We start from the raw sequence: 22148 nt of genomic DNA, 5'->3' as shown, positions 1-22148 counted from the left end.
TCCTGCACGTTGCCATAGGGGTTGAGGCTGCAACCTGGCATGTGCCTTGATCAGGAATCGATTTGTGACCTCCTGGTTCATAGGTCGACGCTCAATCATAAAACCACACCAGCCAGACAGCCCTGCATTCCTTAATACCCTTCCTCTGTTAATCCTCCCTGGCTCTGACATCTGGTCTGCGGATACAGTTTTGGAAGTTATCAGTTCTTTCTCCTCTCATCCCTTCTTTTATCCCCCAATAAAGACAGGATTGGACATCTCTTCTACTTATCTTCTACTATGGCACTTACCAAGTTATGAGGGTTTACATGTCTGTTTTCCTGGCTAAATTATATATTCCTTGTTGCCAGTGTATTTTGTCATGTTTGCATCCTCATACTCAACAGAGTTGACACTCAATATTTCTTAAAGAAAGGAATGCTTACAGAAGTGTTGTGATATATCAAGTCTTGTCTTTATTGACTAGAATCCTGGAATATGTTTCAAAATGCCTAAAACAATTAAAAAATTGTGAGTTCTGCCATGGGGGAGAGAAAGGGATATGTAAAAGAGAACTCAATCTAGTGAGCATCCAAAGGAACCGTACTAAGACACATGACAAAATTTCTATACAGATGATAACATTTATAATTGCAAAAAAATGTTCAAATTGGAAACAACAAATATGAAACTTAAAAATTTTTAATTAAATGAGGGCTTGTTCAATGGATCTTTTAAAAATGGCATTTTTTGAAGAATATTTAATAACCAGGGGAAATGCTGTTCTTTCCAATTAACTAGAAACAAGAGGTATATAATGATCCCAATTCATAAAAGCTATTTTAAGAAACATATTGGTTTAAAAGCATTTGGGGGGAGGGGGAGCCTAAAATAAATGATATTAAATCATGAACAGTGCTTATCTCTGAGTAATCTACATGTAAAAAGCGTAAGCAACTGAATGACCGAATGTCCGACTGACCGGTCGCTACGACACACACTGACCTCAATGCAGGAGCTGTCCCTGGTGGTCAGTGCACTCCCACTGCCAACCTCCTATAGTCCGTCAACCTCCTGCAGTCCTTCCCCTGGGCCGGCTGTCCCTATCAGCCCTGACTGCAGGCCAGGCAGAGGACCCCACCCATGCATGAATTCATGCACCAGGCCTCTAGTCTTCTATAAATAATGTCATTCAACAAATATTTATTGAGCATCTCCATATCTGCTATTGTACAGTGATAAGTAAGGGATATCTGTTCCTGTTCTCCTAGAGTTAAACATATTACATTTTTATAATCAATTAGAAAAAACAAAACCAGTTAGGAAATAATAGAAGGGATTGTCCACTCTACATTTATATTCCATGTAAGGTAAAAATGATTCCTAGAACTTCTCTGGAATCTAAGATGGGGATGATTTTGATACAAACATTCGGATACAAATATTCCTGTTAGCAGATTTAAAAATTAACAGTAATTAGCCCTAGCCAGTTTGGCTCAGTGGGTAGAGTGTCAGCCTCCGGGTTGATTCCAGTCAAGAGCACTTACTTTGGTTGCGGGGCCCTGGTCCGGGCTCATGAAGAAGGCAAGCAATTGATGTGTTTCTCTCCATCAATATTTCTGTCTTCCCCTCTCTCTTCCACTCTCCATAAAAATCAATGGAAATATATCCTCAGATGAGGATTTAAAAAAAATTATTTTAACAGTAATTACAAATAAAATTTGCTCAGCAGAAATTTTAACCCTTTATCCATCTTCAACACATTCCTTTTCTTTGTTACTTTCCCCTCCACCATTTCTTGTTCTTGCCCTCAATCATTTACCCAATCTATCTAAATAAAGCTTTATATTCCTCTTTTTTTAAACCAGGGAATAGCCAGTTTAAGATTGAGCTCTCCCATCTTGGAGATTTTTGGGAAAGAGATGTTTCAGAGGGGACCTGCAGCTTTTAAGAACATAAAAATAATTCCTCAAGAATTTGAAAGTTGTAGTTCTTTCAAAGCTCCTGCTTTATAAGGTATCTCAGGTGTAGAAAAAAAAGAAAGATAATATTTTATTAGAATAGTGACTAATTTACCTTCATTATTCTTCACTGTAATAATGTTACTAGTTTATATCATTGACTGGAAATACTTCTAAAACTTCCTATGGTTTTCAGCTAATCAGAAACACAGTGAGGATTAGCAAAATTACTCTAACTGCTCTGAGCTTTAAAAACTTCAGCACTACAGGAGAATGGTACACATTTTTAGGCACATTAAAGAGTACATATAAACTGGCAAAATTCTGTAGGATTTAGAGAGCCGAAAATAGATATACTATGAAATAGTTTTCCAGAAATACAAATTTACTAGAGAACTTAAGTAACTGAAATTTGTAATAAAAGTACATATGCAAGAAATTACAATAGTCATTAATGCAGATACTAAATGCTAACTTAGTGTTGTTATGTCAAAAGCATATAACCACAGAACTAGGTGATAGAATTATTGATATTTATTCATTCACTCAACAGATTTTTAGAAAGCACTTACTCTGTTCCTAGTTGTAATCCTAGGAGCTATTACACATAGAGCAGTGAACAAAACAGATAATGCTCCTGCCCTCCTGGAGTAGGGTAGAGGGTTGAGATAGATAATAAAGAAAAAAAATAAGTAAAACTAAGTGCACATGAAAAAACAAAGTAGGCAAAAAAAAAAAAAAACACGAAGAAGGTGAAAAAGCAAGTGGGGAAGGGAGCAGGCCATGTGGGGTGCCTGAGGAAAGACATTCTGAGCCAAGGGGATAGCAAGAACAAAGGCCCAAAGGTGGGAATATGCTTACTATGCTAAGGGACAGCCAGCAGGCCAGTGTGGCTGGAACAGAATGAAGGAAAGGGAAAAGCCGCAGATGTGGTTGCAGAGAAGGGCTGGGGGTGGGGAAGTGCCTGGAGGAGCACTTCAGTAAGGCTTTCAGGAATGGGTAGGATAGCCACAGGTTGAAATGAGGGTGGCAGGTGATGCCAGCTAATTGAACAAGAAAAAACAAACAACAAGGAAGTGGGTTGAAGATGTTGAGAAGTCAGCTGGCCTAGTGTAGAGTATACATGTAAAGGTGAGGGAACATGAATGTGAGGGAAGGGGGTTGTAAGGGAGGGGTGGTGGTGAAGGCCGTATATGATAAATATTCATCCTTTGATCCTCAGTTTAGAAACTGTGGAAGAGGGACATAGGGAAAGGCAAGTATTTGCTGCCCCTTTAATATAACCCTTTGCTTTCCTTGTCAAGAATAAAATCCTACTTCAGAGAGCTGCTTTAGTTGTTATATTTATAAAGAAAAAAAGTAGAGGTCTTCGGAGTTTTGTGGGGAAAAAGCACTTATATACATAGTGAATCACAAGACAGAGATGACTAAAAGGGAAGACTGAGAAGGCAAACAGGAATTTCAATTTTTTAAAGAGCATTCCACAAAATGACTAACCCATGGATAAACAGCTGAGATAATTACCTATCAATTCTACATAAAGCAAAAGAGGATTCTGTTATAAATACCCACTTTGAATTCAAAGGTATACAAGGCAAGAGCTGGGACCTATCTCACAATACAACACCCCATATCTGGAACAGTGCCTGGTACAGACAATTCAAATGCCTGTGTAAGGCACAGAAAGCCTACACTTCACAGTCCATCCCAGTGGAATAAAACCGCTCTAGAGCTGTTACAGCACCACCTCAAATTGTTAGTACAAATAGGGAGCATATTAAACAAAAGCCGGAAAATAGGAAGAAAAAATGTTTCCCTTCCATGCCACCACGTGTGCAAAACGAGGACATACTGCAGAGGAGCCTACAACTGGTTACTCTCAGCTACATGCAAGAGTGTTGTTTGGAATAATGGGATTACATATCGTGATTAAGTCCAATGAACATAGCTGTTGCAAAATCCAGGGAAATTTCCCTTAATATACCCACATGAGTTGCATTAATGCTCCCTTTCTGGGACAGAGAACAAACACAACGCATGAGGCAATCTAAAACAACCTCCTTCCTCTTGATCCTTATAGAACTCCGTGGATGTAGGGAATTGGGTTTGCTTCTCTGTATTTCTTAAACCCCAAACTAAGAGGAAACTCACCCTCATTTGTCTCAAATGATGCAAAAGAGCACAATTACAAAAAACACAGCAGCTCTTATCCACTCTTGGTCATGAGATGTTGTAAGTCCCAGAAAAACACACACACACACACAATCATCCACCAGATACATCACCAGCCAGATACAAAGGGTGAAACTTCTGCCAGGACAAAAAAAAAGCATCTTTCTACAAAGGATGTTTGTGCTCCCGTCATTTTTGTCCCAGTATCAGATTGTGTACAGTTATAAGTGAAAGACAGCTTTTCACACGACTTTTTTAATTAAGCTCATCCGTTTTAAAGGGTGTTTTTTTTTTGAAGTGCAAATATCGGAATGTCAATATTCTTTCCTGTCTTCCATGAAGCATTTTTTTCCCATGCTAAAGCTAAAACATCCTCAAGTGCGACTCCATAGCAGATTTGAACTCCCTTTGATACAACGAATAAGGCGTTAGCGTGCCTTATTTATAACCACAAAAAAGGACAGCCGTGGTTTGCCAAGGTGTGTGTGTGTGTGTGTGTGTGTGTGTATGTGGTTAGTTCTGCTTCTTGGTAGCGATTTGAGAAAGCCCTGAACTTCGGGTGCTCTTGCACGGAGTAGAAGGGACCCCGGCCGCTTTCATGTCCAAGATGCAACAATAAAAGCATCCTCTCCGGTCCCCCTTCCTGCACCCCGAATCCCTCTTCCCGGAGCCAGCGCCCTCGGGGGGGGTGGGGGAAAAGGGCCAGGCTCGGGGGCCAGGCGGCCTCACCTTATAGACGTCCCCGTAGGTGCCGCTGCCGACCCGCTGCACGAGCTCGTAGTCCTGCTGCGGGTTCCGCCGCAGGATGTCCGCCGCCGCAGGCCGCAGCGGGGCCTCCATCTTCGCTCGGCGCCCGGCCCGCCGCCGCCGCCGCCGCCGCCGCCTCAGCCCGCGGCGCCCCGACGACTCCCGCTTAACGAGGACGGCAGGCGCCGCTTCCCAACATGGAGCCTCCGACCGCAGCTCCGCCTGCACGAGGGACAAGCAAAGGCGGGTCGGCGGCCGGCGACGACCCCGAGCGGCGGCCCAGCCCCCTTCCTTCCTTCCGCCGCCGGGGGCGCCACGAAGTGGACCAGGAAGAGCGCCCCCCCCGCCCCTCCGGCTTCCCCACAGCCCGGTCCCCAACGCGGCCTTTCCTTCCCCTCCCGCGGCCGCCCGGGAACCGTCCGGCCCGGCCTCCCGCGTCCACTGGGCCCGCGGCCGGCTGGGTCCCCGAGGGGCTGCCCCGCTGTGAGGAGCGCCGCGCCCGCCCGCCCGGACCTACTTCCTCGCCGGCGCCTGCGTCCTACGTCCGGCGCCTGCGTCCTGCTTCCCAGCGGCGCCCGCCCGCCCGCCGCTCCCGGCAGCGCCGCGTCCCCTGCGGCCCGCACGCACGTCCGCGCCGGCGGCGGGAGAGGCGCGTACGGTTGCCGCCGCTGCGGTCACACCACGTTCGCCGCCCGGGGCTGCGTCACCGGGAGAGGGACACGCTCCCGGCCGGCGGGTGGCGGCGCCCGGCGGCGGTCCCGCTCGAGCGCGCCGGCCGCGGGACCAGGGTGCCGCCCTGAGGCCTGGCTGGGGCACGACAGCCTCCCCGGCGCGCCCGTCTGTGTAAGGCCCGGGCTCTGTCACCCTCTGCAGGGGTTAGGGGCGCCCTGGGCTTTCATTCATTCATTCATTCATTCATTCATTCATTCATTTATTCATGGGCCTGGCCCCCAGATTTGTCAGGTAAACGGGGTGACGGGTAAGAGGGAGGAAGAGTGGGCGCGAGGGCGGAGGGAACGCACCCTCCCGGGTCACGGGAAAAAGGACGTTGAGGGCGCCGCCGGGCCAGGAGGAACCTGGCATCCTTGGGGCGCTGGCAGAGAGGTGGGGGAGTGCCAGGTGAGCTGAGTCGCGGCACACCCTACTGCACCTTCCTGTTTTGCAAACTGTTCCCAGTGGTACCAGTTTTAGGCTGCCCTGCACACCTGCACAACCTGTCTTCTTACGGAGTTTTCCCCCCCAGACATTTCCAAAAAACCTGAATTCCTAGGAAGTGTCAATGGCTTATTCCTGTGGGACACGTGCGCTGTCTCACCGCCGGTGTTGCCCCTTTGATGGGATCATGGGTTCTGCAGAAGAAGAAGAAGAAAAAACAACCTGGTTCTGGTTCTGGTTCTACCACTTCCTCGGTGTGTAATCTGGGACAAGCCATTGTATTGGGCAACATCTCACTGTCCTTATCTGTAGCTTGAAAGGGATCAGGTTTTGCATCTGACATCCAAGAAAGTGTTTGTAAAGCATTTTACAGGATTATGAAGAGGCTAGTCAAACGGAAGAGGTTTAATAAGGCCTGGCTGGTAGTTCAATGGTTAGAGCGTTGGCCTACCACCCCACCCCCTCCAGGCACCTATGGGAGCCAACGAATCCATGTGTCTCACATTGATGTTTCTCTCTCTCTCTCTCTCTCTCTCTCTCTCTCTCTCTCTCTCTCTCTCTCTCTCCCCTCTCCCACTCACTCTGAAAACCAATGGAATAAATATCTCAAGTGAGGATGAGCAAAACAAACAAAAAAAGCAAAAATACTTTGAAATGTACAGATGATCAAACAGGAGTTCAGGGAAGTAATTTGATATTTCACAAGCTGTTTTGCAGTTTCAGTTCCAGTCTTGTTATGAAGGTAGAAATAAACTCACTGGACTTATGTATACTGGCAGAATTATTTCTAGGGCCCAGAAGAAGTTTTGAACAGAAAAGCCAGATGATACAAGTCAACACATTTAGGGACTGAAAAATAACAAAAGAACAAGTTGCAGGCGTTGGCTTGCGGCTTTGAACACGCAATTCGATTCTGTTCTTGGGCAGTATGCTCCTTGCTGATCGTTGTAATCAGTTGTATAATGTAGAAATTAAGTTCACACCTTAACAGGACAGGGAATATATGTATTTTCTTGTGCTCTATGCACAAAAGGCACTTATTTAGGGGACATAAGCAAGCTCAGACTTAAGTGCTTTATGGACAAAGCTTATGTGTTTGCTGTATTGAAAAAATTGTTGAAGAACAGTTCGTTCTTTCAGAACTTCTTGGCACTTGTTTTGGTGGGCACATATTAATACTTTTGGCTTCAATGACTCAAAATCTTTTCAAATGTTCTGTTAGTACCCTAGTACTTGTTTGCTGTCATAGATTCTCTTTCCTTTCTTCACCTCTGATCCTATAAGCATGGTCCTTTCTGTAGTTTGAAAATTATGTATTCTTATATATACCTTCATTATTCTACAGAAAATTTAAGGCAATAGGAAATACATATTATTAATATAACACAAGGCAAATGTAAGTAAATGAGGCAATAGGTATGATGTTAAAGGGCAAATAGGGTAGTGGAACAATGTAACAAATTAGCTAAAATAGAGTTTTATAGTATTTTTGAGATCACATCTCAAGAGAGGCATATTTTTTTCTGATACTAAGACTTCAGAAAAATTTATCTCATGAGCCTTCATAAAGTGGAAACTTGGAATTCCCAGTTTGAAATGAGGATAATTTTCTTCTGATAATCCTCCAAGCACTTTATTCTTGAAACAATGTTTGATATGAATTAAGCAATAGAAAATTTGAGGTCAGGGGTTTCAATAAGACCCTGGAGTGAAAATATTTTATGTTGCCAGTAATAGCAGGTCCATATGCTTTGACCATCAACTCAGAGGAAAGTTGAGATTCTGGAAATGGAAAAAGTTGAGATTCTATGTGGTGGTTAAAAAGTGTGTCTGCTATAATCATTTTACTTGTACCACAATTGATGCAAAGAGGAAAGCATTTGCTTTATACTAACTCCAAAAGAATATTAAGGATTTTAAGATTCTTACTGGTTGAGTTAATTTTAGTAAGATTGGTGAAGTCATAGCTAGTGGTTAAATATTACATGGTTGGTAAAGAAATTCAAGTTCAATTTCCATAAAATAAACATACAGTGCATAAATTTAATTTTATATCTTAAGCAATTAAGCATATAGTTTCAAGCTTGACTATTATATAATAATTATTATGTAACAAAAAGTTGTAGCTAACAGGTAAGTTTTTACAAACTACCCAATTTTATGATGATATGGTATAGAATAAGAACATATATACCCTGTTTCCCCCAAAAAAGACAGTGTCTTATATTAATTTTTGCTCCCAAAGATGCGCTAGGTCTTATTTTCAGGGGATGTCTTATTTTTCCATGAAGAAGAATACAGTACACATTTATTGTTAAATAATTATAAAGGAAATTTATTACCTGTATACGGTACGGTAGTATGGTAGTTGTGAACACAAACCAGACAAACTGAATCCTCCAGTATCAAGAATTTACTCAATTTATTCAATGACAATCATGTCAGCATCTTCTGGAACATCATCATAACAATCCAATTCCTGAATTTCCTGGTGAATTTCTTGTGACTCCATTTCTTTCAGAATCAGTGGACCTAATCTCTCATGTTTAGCCTAGAGGGGGCCTTATTTTTCGGGGGGATGCTTTATATTTCACTCAGAAGGAGACCTGTAAGTAGGTCTTATTTTCGGAAGATGTCTTATTTTCGGAGAAACACGGTATAATGCTTGATAAGCCCTTCACCCCAACCTAATTATCTTATATTCTTAGTGTCTTCATAGTATGTTATGTAATTACCATGTTTTTCTGTGTATAAGAAGCTATTTTTTCCTAAAATCATTAGACTGACCATTGAGGAGCATTTTATACATGGAAGTCAGCTGACGAGGGAGCTGCTCTGGTGCCTAGCTGCCTATACCTTGTCAAACAGGCTTCCTCCAATCACAAGCTTTATTGTTACTGATGTCAGCCGATGCTGTGATTGGAGGTGGAGGTGGAGAGTGCATAGGTGCAACAGGGACCAGAGCATTCTGAGCCCATAAAGATGTCAAAAAATAAAAAGATAAATACCATAAGCAATTGTCTTACTCTGCAAAATTCAAACGGAATGTAATCAGTTATGCAAAAGAGCTTGGAAATAGAGCTGCAGAGCGACAATTTGGACCTCCTCCCACTGAGTGTATGATCAGACAGTGGAGAAAACAGGAGGAACAACTCCTTAAGATGCCAAAAAAGAAGAAGGCCTTAAGTGGAAAACCAGCGAAATGGGCAAACTTGGAGCAGAGGCTTAAGACTTGGATTATGGAACAGCGCCAGAGTGGCTTATGTGTGTCCACCAAGCTTATTCAATGTCAGGCAAGAATGTGTGCAAGTGAAATGAACATTGTTGATCTTACAGGAAAGGCAAAATGGTGCTTCAGTTTCACGAGGAGAGAAGGGTTGGCCATGAGAACAGGAACAAAGCTCAGAAAATGCTACCAGTTTATGAGAATGGTCTCACATATATAGACAGTGACTCAGAAGACAGCAGTGATACAGTCGAAGTAAAAGAAATTGATATGTCTGGAACTAATAGTGATGAAGAAGAGAGCAGCGATGCAACAGAAGCTGAATAAAGTGATAATGCTGCACAATATCATAGTACTGTATGTAAACATTACCTGCGGGAATTACTAAATAAAATTTTGTTCTGTTTTATGTTTAAAATATTGATTTTTTAAATTTTGGGTTGGAAATGTTGGAGGCGTCTTATACATAGGGGCATCTTATACATGGAAAAATATGATATATTCCTGCTTTTACGGTACTCTAATCTATATATATAAAAGCCTAAGTGGCTGGAATGACCAGAACGACCTGTTGCTATGATTCGCACTGATCACCAGGGGGCAGACACTCAACGCAGGAGCTGTTCCCTGGTGGTCAGTGTGCTCCCATGGCCAACCTCCTCTGGCCAGCCAACCTCCCACAGTCCTTCCACCCAGCTGGCAGGCCCTGATCGCCCTATTGGGGCCAGGCCCTGGGCTAGGATAGGGACCTAGAGTGGGTGGCAGCAGATGCAGTCCAATTCCCAGGGGCGCCAAGGGCCAGCCCCCTCCTGTGCTCCGTCCCTCCCCCTCACCTGCAGGGGTGTTGTGGTAGCGAGAGGAGAAGGGAGTAGGGAGGCAGGGAACCACACAGTGGTGGAGCGCTGATGACGGCAGTGGCAGTGTTGGCATCCATTTCTTCTGCACCCAGCCTGGCAACTGTCGCCTCCTCTCTGGCCTGGCCCTGATCAGCCCTGATCACAAGCCAGGCCCACCCAGGCATGAATTTCATGCACCGGGCCTTAGTCTATAAATAACCCATAATGGTTTGTTCTATGCTTTGCAGTGTTTTTCCCTTCTGTCAATTTTTTATTTTTTTTTAAATAGAAGGCTAATTGTAATCTGTGGCCTTGGGTTTCAACTTTAACCAAGGTTGATTTTTAAAAATATATATTTTATTGATTTTTTTATAGAGAGGAAGCGAGAGAGATAGTTAGAAACATCGATGAGAGAGAGTCATCGATCAGCTGCCTCTTGCATGCCCCCTACTGGGGATGCCCTTGACCGGAATCGAACCTGGGACCTTTCAGTCCGCAGGTCAACGCTCTATCAACTGAGCCAAACTGGTTTCAGCGCAAGGCTGAATTTTTAAAAGTTGGAGACATAAACATTTTTAACTTCTATATAGGTAAGGTTCACAATTTACTATGCAAGGCGAATGACTAACATAAAACATAAGGACAGTATTTTAGTCTATAGAACATATAGGTTTAAGCAATATAATTTCCTGATGAATCTTCCAACCTTAACGAGTTGCAAAGTATAGCTCCATGTAATAGAGTAGGTTGTTCTATAGGTTTGTTAAATATAAATTAGTTAAATGTTGAAAGACATTTGCCATAACTATGATTTGGACTTTCAAATCTTAACCTATGTTTTCTTGGCCCTAACCGGGTAGCTCAATTGGTTAAGCATCATCCTAGCACATCAAGCTTGTGGGTTTAATCCCAGGCAGGGCAAATACAAGAATTAACCAGTGAGTGGATAAATAAATGAAACAACAAGTCGATGTTTCTCTCTCTCTCCCCTTTTCTCCCCCTTTCTCTAAAGTCAATCAATTTTTAAAAATATATATATTTTATTGACTTTTTACAGAGAGGAAGAGAGAGGGATAGAGAGTTAGAAACATCGATGAGAGAGAATCATCAATCAGCTGCCTTTTGCACACGCCCTATTGGGGATGTGCCCGCAACCAAGGTACATGCCCTTGATCAGAATCGAACCCGGGACCTTTCAGTCCGCAGGCTGACGCTCTATCCACTGAGCCAAACCAATTTTGGCTAAAGTCAATCCATTTAAAAAAAAACAAACAAACAAAAAAAAACACCTATTTCTCTTACTAATTATGCTCAGTTTTGTATGAGGTAAAAACCATGTTCTCAAAGTACATATAGGAAAATTCTATTTTCTACTGGATAGTGGTAGAACATGTATCTCATTCAGAATCAATAGCAAGTCATTAGGATGTAAGTTTTAAAAAGAAGAGTTGAGCCTGGCCGGAGTGGCTTAGGTGAGCATTATCCTGTGCACCAAAAGGTTGCCAGTTTGGTCTCAGGTCAGGGCATGTATGGAGGCAGCTGATTTATGTTTCTCTCTCTCTCTCTCTTCCTCTTCCTTCCTCTCTCTCTAGAATCAATAAAAGTTTTGTTTTGTTTTTTAAAGAGTTGAGGAAGGCAGTGCACAACCCAGCTTGAGTTGCTCATCTGATACATTAAAATGCTGTTTCTATTTTCCTGATCCTGGCATGGTAGTTTTAAGGTTTATGTGAGAATTGGTAACAGGGTTCCTGTATTCAACTCACAAATTGGTTCTGTCTGCAAATTCAGTAACTAAGAAAAGATAACATTTGTAATCTTGTAATTTGTAACCTTATGTTGTTCCTTAACAATTTTCTTAAAACATGAGTATAATGTTCAGAAGTGGTGCCTAAAGTTTGCGTATACCTCGTTTAGACTAGTATTTTGAGAAACTAATGCAGAAGAACCCACAATGCCTGACTGTGCCCTCTTTTATAGTATACAACTCTTGCAGGATACTAATAAGCTCTTTTTTCCCTCGATCCTTTAAGCTAAGAATGATAATAGCTCCCCACTGTTGCCAGTTTCAGGATGCTTCACTATCCTTGTTGGTTCCTTTAACCCTGTCCTCACTTTATAAATAGTCCTTTTATTAGCTTCTCTTTCTGTGCTCCCCTTTTATTGCAGAACCCTGATTGCTAGAGGAGTTGAAAGTCACCTCAGGAAAGAAATCCTTGCTTCTGGTATGGTATTACTCACATATCTGATGATTACCTGTATAAACTATTTGTCCGGGAAAGTGGAACAATGTTACTTCATGGCACGGAGTGGCATCACAATTACATAATTATCCATAGTGGTATGTGATAGAATGCTGATGGAAAGCATAGCATTGGGAGACCAACTTCTGGCACTTAACCTGCTTTGACAGTGATGATTACTAAAAACTATGGTGTCGTTTGCTTTGATTACTTCTTTGAAAATACATGGGGAAAAAAGACAGAGAACCTTGAATTTCAAACTTAAGGCATGAGTAGAAAACCTGAAAGCTTCTTTGACAGCTTAGAAGAAACCTATCATCTCTTATAGCGACAGAGCAGATATGGCTGAGAATCAAGCCCAGGGCCTAATGGTAAAGGCTACAGAGTTGCAGTGTTAATTAAATGTGATATCTGGATCTGCTCTGCCAAGGTAAGAGCACTGGTGGGGAAGAACTGGACCCTGCTGCATGAAATGGGGGCATTTGGACAAATATGAATGAGGTTGAAAACTTTTAATAAGAGTTAGATTTCAGCATAGCCCTGATGGAGAAGGACAAGACCTGTTCTTGAAGAAAGAGTTTATGTACTGAAAGAATCATAGGATTTTGCCAAATACTCACCTGAGGTTTAGATTTGATTTGTTGACTTGAGCAACTGGTAGTCCTTCTAAATTGGCTACTTGAAACTGGTAATTTACTAATATATGATAAGATGCCAGAACTTACCTGTCATACTGTAGGGAAAGGAATCTGAGATTCAGGGAGATGGGAATGTTGGACTTACTGTATTATGTGCATCCTGTTTAGTTATGCTCTATCCATACCATTCCTAGGCGTGCCCATCAAATTTACTTTTATTAATGCATTTAGTAAAGAGCCACAGATACCCCTGAAAAATTCTCTGGTTGGTTGGAGATGATGGCGGAGATGGCACAATGAAATTGGGATCTATGATTCAATGGGAATATCACTGTACATGAGCCTCAGAGCCAAGAGGCGGATATAGGAGTGGCTCTTCTATTATTTCTAAGAACTTACTTGAAGAATTTTTGTCTCTACAACTTTGTCTCTATAATTTTGAATTTAAAACATTGACCTTGGTGGATCTGAAGGCCCTAATGCCCAGGGCACAGATACTATTTCCTGATAACACAGTCATAGTTTAATTAAATAAGAAGCTTAATATACCACCTGGCTGATATGAGGTCTTCAGACCACTGAACCATCTTAGAGTGTGTCGTTATACTGCTTGAGGTGATTGGACCCAATTACTGAGGGTAAATTGGTTGTTGCTTCTCAAAGAGAACAAGAAGGACAATGTCTAGAACCTCAGGTATGTGCTAGGATAACTCTTGGTGTTCCTATGTCCAATATTACAGGGCAGTGGGAAACTGCAGCAACACAGTAAAGGTAAGATGACTAAGAAATTAGATCTAGGCCACTCCTCCAGATGAGATAGTGGAAGATAAGGAGAAAATGGAAGCTATGGTTATCACCTTGAGCCTTGTGCTCAAAACTGTTCTCTCCTTTCTTTACTATTGTGGACTATAATTGTGTTTACCCTTCCTGAATGGCTATGTCCATGAGAAGAGACTGAGACACTCCCTAATCCTAGAGGACAAATCTTGGTTGGCAATAGCCTCATTCCTCTTGCTAAAGGAATGCTTTAGGCTTAGATAATTCAGGACAGTGATATTTGAGGGAAAAGTCTGCTGGAATGCTTCTAGAAAAGTTTCTCACTTTTAACAAGGTACATGAGACACAGATATAACTTTTTTTTTTTTTTTTGTCTCTATGCATGACTATCTGTCTCTAATGACTAGAATGGCAGATGCCATTTTGGAGCCATGAGAAGAGCCCTCATTAGAAAATAAGCCAACACATGGAGGATGGTGGAATACAGCCTTGGTCCTGGTGGCAAAGTTGGCTGGTATTCTCCAATATTCACTTCCCTTCTTTCTTTAGTATTAGATTCCCTAAATTTTAGTTGGATACATGGTATATTTATCAACTAGGTGGGACATGTACTGGTCCTTAGTATTTGAGTAGATTGGATATATAAAACTCCTGGGCCATGTGATTCCACCTTTTGCTGTTTTTATATCATGTTTTTGTTGTTTTTATAGCATGTCTTTATTGTTGTTATATCATTGTTATTGTTTATTAACCAATTTATATATTATTTTCATATACATTTTACTAATTTTTATCTCTGACACTTTATTATAGAGAAAGGCTGAATAGAGATATTACAATATTTCTTCTAAATAATTTCCTTTCAGTGTGCACAAATCCATGCACCTGGACACTAGTTTATGATAAAATCTCTCAGCAAAGTGGGAATAGAGGGAATATACACTGAGTGGCCAGATTATTATGATCTCTGAACACATAATAATCTGGCCACTTAGTGTATATCCTATATAATAAAAAGCTAATATGCAAATTGTCCCCCTTGACCAGGAGTTTGACCAGCAGGCAGGCCAGCCAACCACCCATGTCCCCTCCCCCTGGCCAGGCTGGCCAGACCCCACCCATGCACAAATTCATGCACCAGGCCTCTAATACACACACACACACACACACACACACACACACACACACACACTGAGTAGACAGATGATTATGCATTCAGAGATCATAATAATCTGGCCACTCAGTATACCTTAACATAATAAAGACCATATATGAAAACCCTACAGCAAACATCATAATCAATGGGCAGAAACTAAAAGCATTACCCTTAAGATCAAGAATAAGAAGGGATGTCTGCTTTCACCACTTTTATTCTACATAATACTAGAAGTCCTAGCCACAGCAATCAGACAGCAAGAAGAAATAAAAGGCATACATATTGGAAAGGAGGGCATAAAATGCCTTTATTCACAGATGACATAATACTATACATAGAAAACGCTAAAGATTCCACCCAAAAGCTACTAGATCTAATATATTCTGCAAAGCAGCAGGATACAAAATTAACATTCAGAAAACAGTGGCAGTTGTATACACCAATAATGAACTATCAGAAAGAGAAACTAAAATAATCCCATTTACTATTGCAACAAAATTAATAAGGTACCTAAGTATAAATTTCACCAAAAAGGTTAAAAACTTGTACTCCAAAAAATTATAGGACTTTGAAGAAAGAAATTGATGAAGATAGAAATAAGTGGAAGCATATACCATATTAATGGATTGGAAGAATTAATATAATTAAAATTTCCACACTTCCCTAAGTAATCTATAGCTTCAATGCAATTCCATTAAAATACCAACGGTATAGCCGAGACCAGTTTGGCTCAATGGACAGAGCATCGGCTTGGGGACTGAAGGGTCCCAGGTTCGATTCCCGTCAAGGGCATGTGCCTTGGTTGCGGGCATATCCCCAGTAGGGAGTGTGCAAGAGGCAGCTGATCGATGACTCTCTCTCATCGATGTTTCTAACTCTCTATCTCTCTCCCTTCCTCTCTGTACAAAATCAATAAAATATATTTTTTAAAAAATAAAAAAATAAATAAAATACCTACGGTATATTTCATAGATCTACAAATATTCCAAAAATTTATATGAAACTAAGAAAGACCCAAATAGCCTCAGCAATCTTGAGAAAGAGGAACAAAATTGAAAGGATCACAATAATTGATATTAAACTATACTATAAGGCCATTGTAATCAAAGCAGCTTGGTACTGGCATAAGAACAGAAAAATAGATAAATGGAACAGAACAGAAAGCCCATAAATCAACCCATGCCTGTATGGTCAATTAATACTTGGCAGAGGAGGCAAGAGCAAACAATGTGTTAAAGATAGTTTCTTTAATAAATGGTGTTGGGAAAATTGGACATGCAAAAAATAAAAAATAAAAAAAATGAAAGTAGACCGGCAACTTATACCAAATATAAGAATAAACTTAAAATGGATGAAAGACTTATATGTGGGGAAACCATAAAAATCCAAGAAGAAAACATAGGCAATAAAATATCAGATATCTCTTGCAGCAATACATTTTTAATAATATTGTTTATTACATGCAATAATTATTACATGAAATAATACAGTTAGAGGAAGACAAATATCATATGATCTCACTTATATGTGGAATCTAATGGACAAAATAAACTGATGAACAAAATAAAAACAGAGGCAAGGATACATGGAACAGATTGACAGCTTTCAGGGTGGATGGGGAGAGGGACTAGATGAAAGAAGGTGAAGGGATTAGCCAAAGCACTATAAGCATAGACACAGACAACAGTGTGGTCACCGCCAGAGGAAAGGAGGTGGGGTGGGGCTGGGTGGAGATGAGCAGAGGAGGGGAAAATGGGGACATCTGTAGCGGTGTCAACAATTTTTAAAAAGAAGTCGAGGGGGGGGGGGGAAGGAAGGAGGCAGAACTAATTCTAGTTCTGAGGCAGGGAAACTTGAAACATTTTCTTGTGGAAGAAAACATAATAGTGATCAAAGACAAATAGAACATAATAAAGGATACAGGGTTGACTTGAAGAGGCTCCCATTGGCCAATTTTAGGACAATTTGAGTATCAGAATAATGATGATACATAACAACAGAATCCAAAAACTTCTTTGTTACAGATTTTACAAATCTATAACATTATGTAAGAAACAAAAATGGGAGAGAGAATACCAGCTGCTAAATATAAAATGTAAAATAAATGATGTAATTGTTTTAAAAACACCATTTTAAGATTACTAATGTAAAATTGATCTAGGTAAGGATAATAAATGAATGCTAACAACCATGGAATGAAAATTCTTGGCCAAGATATTCATACAGTTACCAAGTACATCCCACAGATTACTTATTAATTACCATGGCAAAAGGTGTTTTGTTTTGTTTTTAATTTCTTTTTCATTTAGGAATAGGTAATATAGAACAATTATTTTTGTAGAATCTATTGTACTCTTTGTTTTGTTTAAACCTCACTGGAGGGTAATTTCCTCCCATTTATTTTAAAGAGAGTGGAAAGAAAGGGTTAGGGGGAGAGAGGAGAGAGACAGAGATACATTAATTGGTTGCCTCCAGCATGTGCCCCAATTGGGGCAGGGAACCCACAACCCAAGTACATGACATGCCCTTGACTGGATTCAAACCTGCCACCTTTGGGTTCTCAGGCTGATGCTCTAACCACTGAGAATGCCAGCTAGGGCTGTACTCTTTTTTTAATAGGATTCACCTGAAAGGGACAATCAGATTAGAATGTGAGCTGGGAATTATAGCAAAATAATAATAATAATAATAATAATAATAATAATAAAAGAAGTACAGAACACTTCTTTTTGTACTGTGAATTTGGTTTGTAGGTTCAGCAATGAGATAACTCCTGTCTTCCTATGTTGTTTTATTAGTGTTCAGGGAATGCAATTCTAATGAACACAGCTCCCTTTAAAACTATAATGTGAACTTGGTTAACAGTTCTGAGGTCACTAGAACCATTAACTAAAATATATAATGTATAAAATTTGGCAGTAGTAGGTAAAAGTGTTATTTGACAAGTTGATTTTGAAGTGTCAGTTAAAAAAGTGAAGATGACCTCAGGCAGTTATAGATTCAGCTCTGTTGTGATGATCCTCCCTCAAAAGAGTTTAAGACTAGAAGTAGAAATTTGGGAATCATCAGCATGGAGGTCCTGTCTGAAGATACCATAGTAAATTATGGTGAGAGAACACAGAGTGAGGAGTTGCTGATGAGGAATAAGCAGAAACTAAGGACCTGGTAATTAAGAGGCTAACAGAAATCTCCCAGAAAAAACTGACATGTAACGTTTGGCCACCAACCAAATGCAGGAGAAAACTGTGAGGAGGTAGGAATGGGATGACGGCATCTCAAGGGTCAAGTAGCATGAAGGCACAGTGTGTCTAGGATACTGAAAACTAAATTTGTAGGCAGAGAAGAATAAAGGAAAAAGAGATTTGAAAGTATATTTTAAAGTATTTATTGCCTTTTGCTTTCCCTTTAAAATTGTTTGCAACCTTTGTGGCTGCCAAGGCTCGCCCAGACTCTGTAGCACTTCAAATATTTGCCAGTATAAATCCAGACTTTATCTCTACGAATTTAGTGGGAAGTTTTGCCTGTTAGAGATTTAGTTACAGATTATGATGAACTTCCAGCTTTCATTTATCTTGATCTAATTTTGCTATCCTAATTTTAAAAGACAGGCCTGTTCATTAGACAGGTGCAAAATGCACAATACCTTTACTAATATGACCTTGCTTTTAAAGTGGGGGGAAATGGTGCCTGGCAGATAAATGCGGATTATTTTAACTGTGTAAGCTACATAAATGTTGTCACCATGTTTGTACTAATGTGTAACTGTTCTAGAAAACAGGTATTTGAACATTCAGCGTAATACAGTATATTGGTTTGTGTATTTCTGTGACCAGATAATCCTTTTTTATTCTTTGTGAGTCTGAGGCTGGGGGAAGGGGGTGGGGGTGCTGTTTGTTTATGTGTGTTTGACACTGAAAATGTTACAGCTCACCATCCGTCACTCTCTTCACGCCCTGGGGGGGGAGGGGGCAGAGGTAGGGAGGGTGTGACGCTGATATTTGTGTGAATTCGGGCTTGTGATGCTGAGCTTGGTTCATCCGTTTTCTCCTCCCTTCTCCTTCCCACCAGCGCCACAGCAACATCCAGAGCCTGAGCGTCCTGCGCCCAGCCCAGCGGGGCACAGAGTCTCCCTCTGCCAGCAACCTGGGGCCCCGGAGCAGAGCGAGCGCGGTGACGGCGCCTCCCTGCCGCCAGTCCCCGGACCACCATGGCCAAGAACCAGAGGGACAGGAATAGCTGGGGTGAGTAGAATGAGGCGACTTGTGCTGCCTGCACGGGACCGGCCCTCTTCTGGGAAGGGAGGGCCGAGGACTCCGCGGCACCAGCATCCAGGGCTGGGAGACGGGTCGCAGCCGGCCCAGCCGCTCCCTGTCGGGCAGAGGAGCCATGGCAGAGCGGTGCCCAGGTAACTGCATGCTGTGGGCGAGGGCCCCGGTTTCCTGCAGCCACCGCCTCCCGTTCTTCCCCTGGCTGCATGGTCTACCTCCTCCCAGCATTTGGACAGCACCCACCACCCCTCGTCTCCCCGAGACTGACTGCCCGGTTCCGCTTTAGCGATAGGTTGGCAGGAAGGAGATGAGGGTGGGAAGGGGCCTGTGTTACTCTGAGTAAGGGATAGGGGATCCTCAAAGCGTCCCCCCCCCCCCCCCCCCTTCCAGGGAGCTGTGCGAGCTCCTAGGCGCAGGCTCCCAGCGGGCTGCGGGGCTGGAACAATGAAGCGGGAGCTTGCCGGGGCCCAGAAAGCATTGCAGACCTGAGCAACAGAGAAGGGACGCCCGCTTGGGAGTGCCCCCGCGCTGCAGTGCTCATTTTTAATTTGGGGGTTGGGTGGGGAAGTTGGGGAGAAGAAAGCAAAGTTGTGGTTTCCAGCCTTCTGCCCCACCCCAACCTGGCACCCCATTCAGGGGGGCATTGTTCTTTGATTTCACCGTTCAGAGATATTGGGCTAATGATTCAGCACCAGGCCGAGGGGAGGGGCAAGGAGTGGCTAGGCCGAGGGGGTTCACGCTGGGTGGGTGGGCGGTGCTCACGCACCCGGAGAAGAGCAAGCGCAGTGATGCAGGAGAAATCTCGGCCCCGCCCGCCTGCTCTGCTGCTCGACTTGATTTAGGATGCTTAGTGTGGGCAGGTTGGGCATCTTTTTCCTCCTTGAGCATCCGATTTCTTCCAGTCTTGGTACGAAGCACGCTACCACGTTAGAACTAAAGCCTTATGGGGCATTTTATTATATAGAGCGGAGCAGGTCTTAGGCTACTGTGGGTTGGTGGGCAGAGACATATTTTGTTCATGAGTTTTGAATTATTATTTGGAAACTTTATGCCCACTAGATATTTAGAGCTTCTTGATTATCTCAGTGAGATCTATAACTGTCATTCAGACCAAGAGGTATGAATTTTAATTGGTTATTTCAGAGTACTTTTATTAAAAAGCCATTATTTCTCCTTGCTCAGATTGGGCACAGGACCGGCTTAAATCCCAGGAGAAAAGGTTTACATATGACAGATTATTCAAGGTTTGTGGTAGTTATGGGGAGTTGGGAGCAGGGAGGTCTAGCTTTAGTTGTCTGAGTTTATAAGAAAGTGGTTCCATTTGTCTGAGATCACCAAACCTTAGTTTATTAGGTGTGACTATTGCAATAACACTGTTTTCTTTGCTTCTGATAATACGGGTAAGCTTTTTCAGTGGCCCCTTCCCACCCTCCCTTCCCTCGGCTTCTAGAATAAGATTTGTTTAACACTCACAGTTAAGGTATGTATGTTCAAGTCAGTTTTGGTCTTGATCTTCATGCATTGTTGATTCCACCCTGTTTGGAGACAGGCATGTGAAAGTTTATGGTGAGGATTAAAATTTTTTTCTTTCACGAAGCTTTGGATCATTATTCTTGAGTATTTCCTTTGGTTACAGATTTCCTGTTTTTTTTTTCTCTCTTGGGAATGTGTTTCTCATATGGGATTTTCATAAAAACCACATTGGGAACTTATTAGACATGCAGATTCCCATATTGTCCAGCCAAAGCTTTTGAAATGGGGTCCAAGAATCTGTCTTTTAATTAGCATCTTAGATGATTGAGAAGTAAGAGGTCTTTGGATGTTACGTTCAGAAACACTATAATTGATTATTTATATTTGATAGAAACATATCCTAAACAGTTCACCCAGAAGAGACCAAGAGAGTTTCAACTCAAGTGATGAATTAGGGAAAGAATACTAGAGTCACTGTATGTTCATTGGAAATGTTCACATAAAAGAAATAGTGGAGTTGTGGAGTCTTGTCTTAACACTCCATAGAAATGCTTTACTGCTCAGATTTTTCTTTGCAGTAAAGTATATGTGACATAAATGAGGTATAGGTTTCTGGCAAAGTATTAGTCATATCTGTTTTGACTCCATTTTATTACCAGCATCTAGTAGAATGTCTAACATGGTAGACATTTAATAATACCAATAATAGCTAATATAATTGAACTAATATCAGTGAGGTAGGAACTGTAATCCTTTTGTTACATATGAAAAGGTAAATGATAGGGCCAAGATTCCAACTCTGGCAGTTAGGCTTCAGTATCTTTACCACTATGCTATAATGCCTCTTTTTTGAGTGGATAATACCTTCTGCATTATATAGAATTACAGTTTTCAAGGCACAAATGCATTATTGCATTTGATCTTTAGTCTCTTAAGTTTGCAGGACATGTTCCCTGTTTTGCAAATGAAAAAACTGAATCTCCCATTCGGTAAATGACTTGATGAAAGTCACATGTTTGGCAAGTTGGAGGACTACGAACATAGAGTTGTCTTCTCATTTATTTTCTGTAACATGGTATTGTGGAATGTTTTATAAGATATTGGGCATGGTGTCAGGGGAATAGAGAGAACAGGTCTTTGTAGGAGCCAGAGGTCACTGATGAGAAAAAAACTCAAGTGATAGCTATAAAAGACTTACCTTATCTTAAATATTTCCCAGACAAGTTAGAAAGTTAAGACCAGAGGGCAAAGGTAGACTATCCAGATTTGATAATATAGTGATTTCTAAGAAAAAAGACAAGAGATATATTTGTAAAATCTGTACAGGAGACTTAAAATTTAGATAAGGATCCTGTAGGTCCATGTATCAGGTTTATTATTTTCTGAGTGGTCAGAGACCTGTTAGGTCTACATGGGCCATGGGAGCTAGAAACCTGAAAAGCATCTCTGCTAACATCCAGAGTTGGGGTGATATTTGAGGATCATACCTACAGGTTCAACTAGGTAGTTTGTTTGTGAGT

General features: G+C 41.7%; 2 protein-coding genes across 18 annotated transcripts in view; one reads left to right on the top strand and one right to left on the bottom strand.

Moving 5' to 3' along the window:
- The window catches only part of MAP4K5 (mitogen-activated protein kinase kinase kinase kinase 5), a 94124-nt gene extending 88607 nt beyond the window's left edge, over nucleotides 1–5517 (bottom strand). For 5 of the 14 annotated variants that reach the window (XR_006741455.1, XR_006741452.1, XR_006741456.1 and 2 more), the window contains exon 1: nucleotides 4842–5210. Coding sequence is in view for 5 of the 14 variants with exons in the window: in XM_045580938.1 (XP_045436894.1) it covers nucleotides 4842–4952 (111 nt within the window). In the remaining 9 variants the exon portion in view is untranslated. Of the gene's footprint in view, nucleotides 1–4841; nucleotides 5211–5376 lie in introns of those variants that run through there. The other 9 variants (XR_006741450.1, XR_006741446.1, XR_006741453.1 and 6 more) reach the window with 4 other exon arrangements.
- A 72-nt stretch (nucleotides 5518–5589) lies between these two features.
- Nucleotides 5590–22148, top strand: part of ATL1 (atlastin GTPase 1) — a 53083-nt gene continuing 36524 nt past the window's right edge. For 2 of the 4 annotated variants that reach the window (XM_036437220.2, XM_045580948.1), the window contains exons 1-2: nucleotides 5590–5702; nucleotides 18956–19128. In XM_036437220.2, coding sequence (XP_036293113.1) covers nucleotides 19095–19128 — 34 coding nt within the window. In that variant the 5' untranslated portion in view covers nucleotides 5590–5702; nucleotides 18956–19094. Of the gene's footprint in view, nucleotides 5703–5803; nucleotides 5823–18955; nucleotides 19129–19258; nucleotides 19293–22148 lie in introns of those variants that run through there. The other 2 variants (XM_036437210.2, XM_045580956.1) reach the window with 2 other exon arrangements.

Source organism: Pipistrellus kuhlii, unplaced genomic scaffold (assembly GCF_014108245.1).
Source record: "Pipistrellus kuhlii isolate mPipKuh1 unplaced genomic scaffold, mPipKuh1.p scaffold_m20_p_1, whole genome shotgun sequence".
NCBI classification, from domain to species: Eukaryota; Metazoa; Chordata; class Mammalia; order Chiroptera; family Vespertilionidae; genus Pipistrellus; species Pipistrellus kuhlii.
This window is presented reverse-complemented; position numbering and strand designations above follow the sequence as displayed.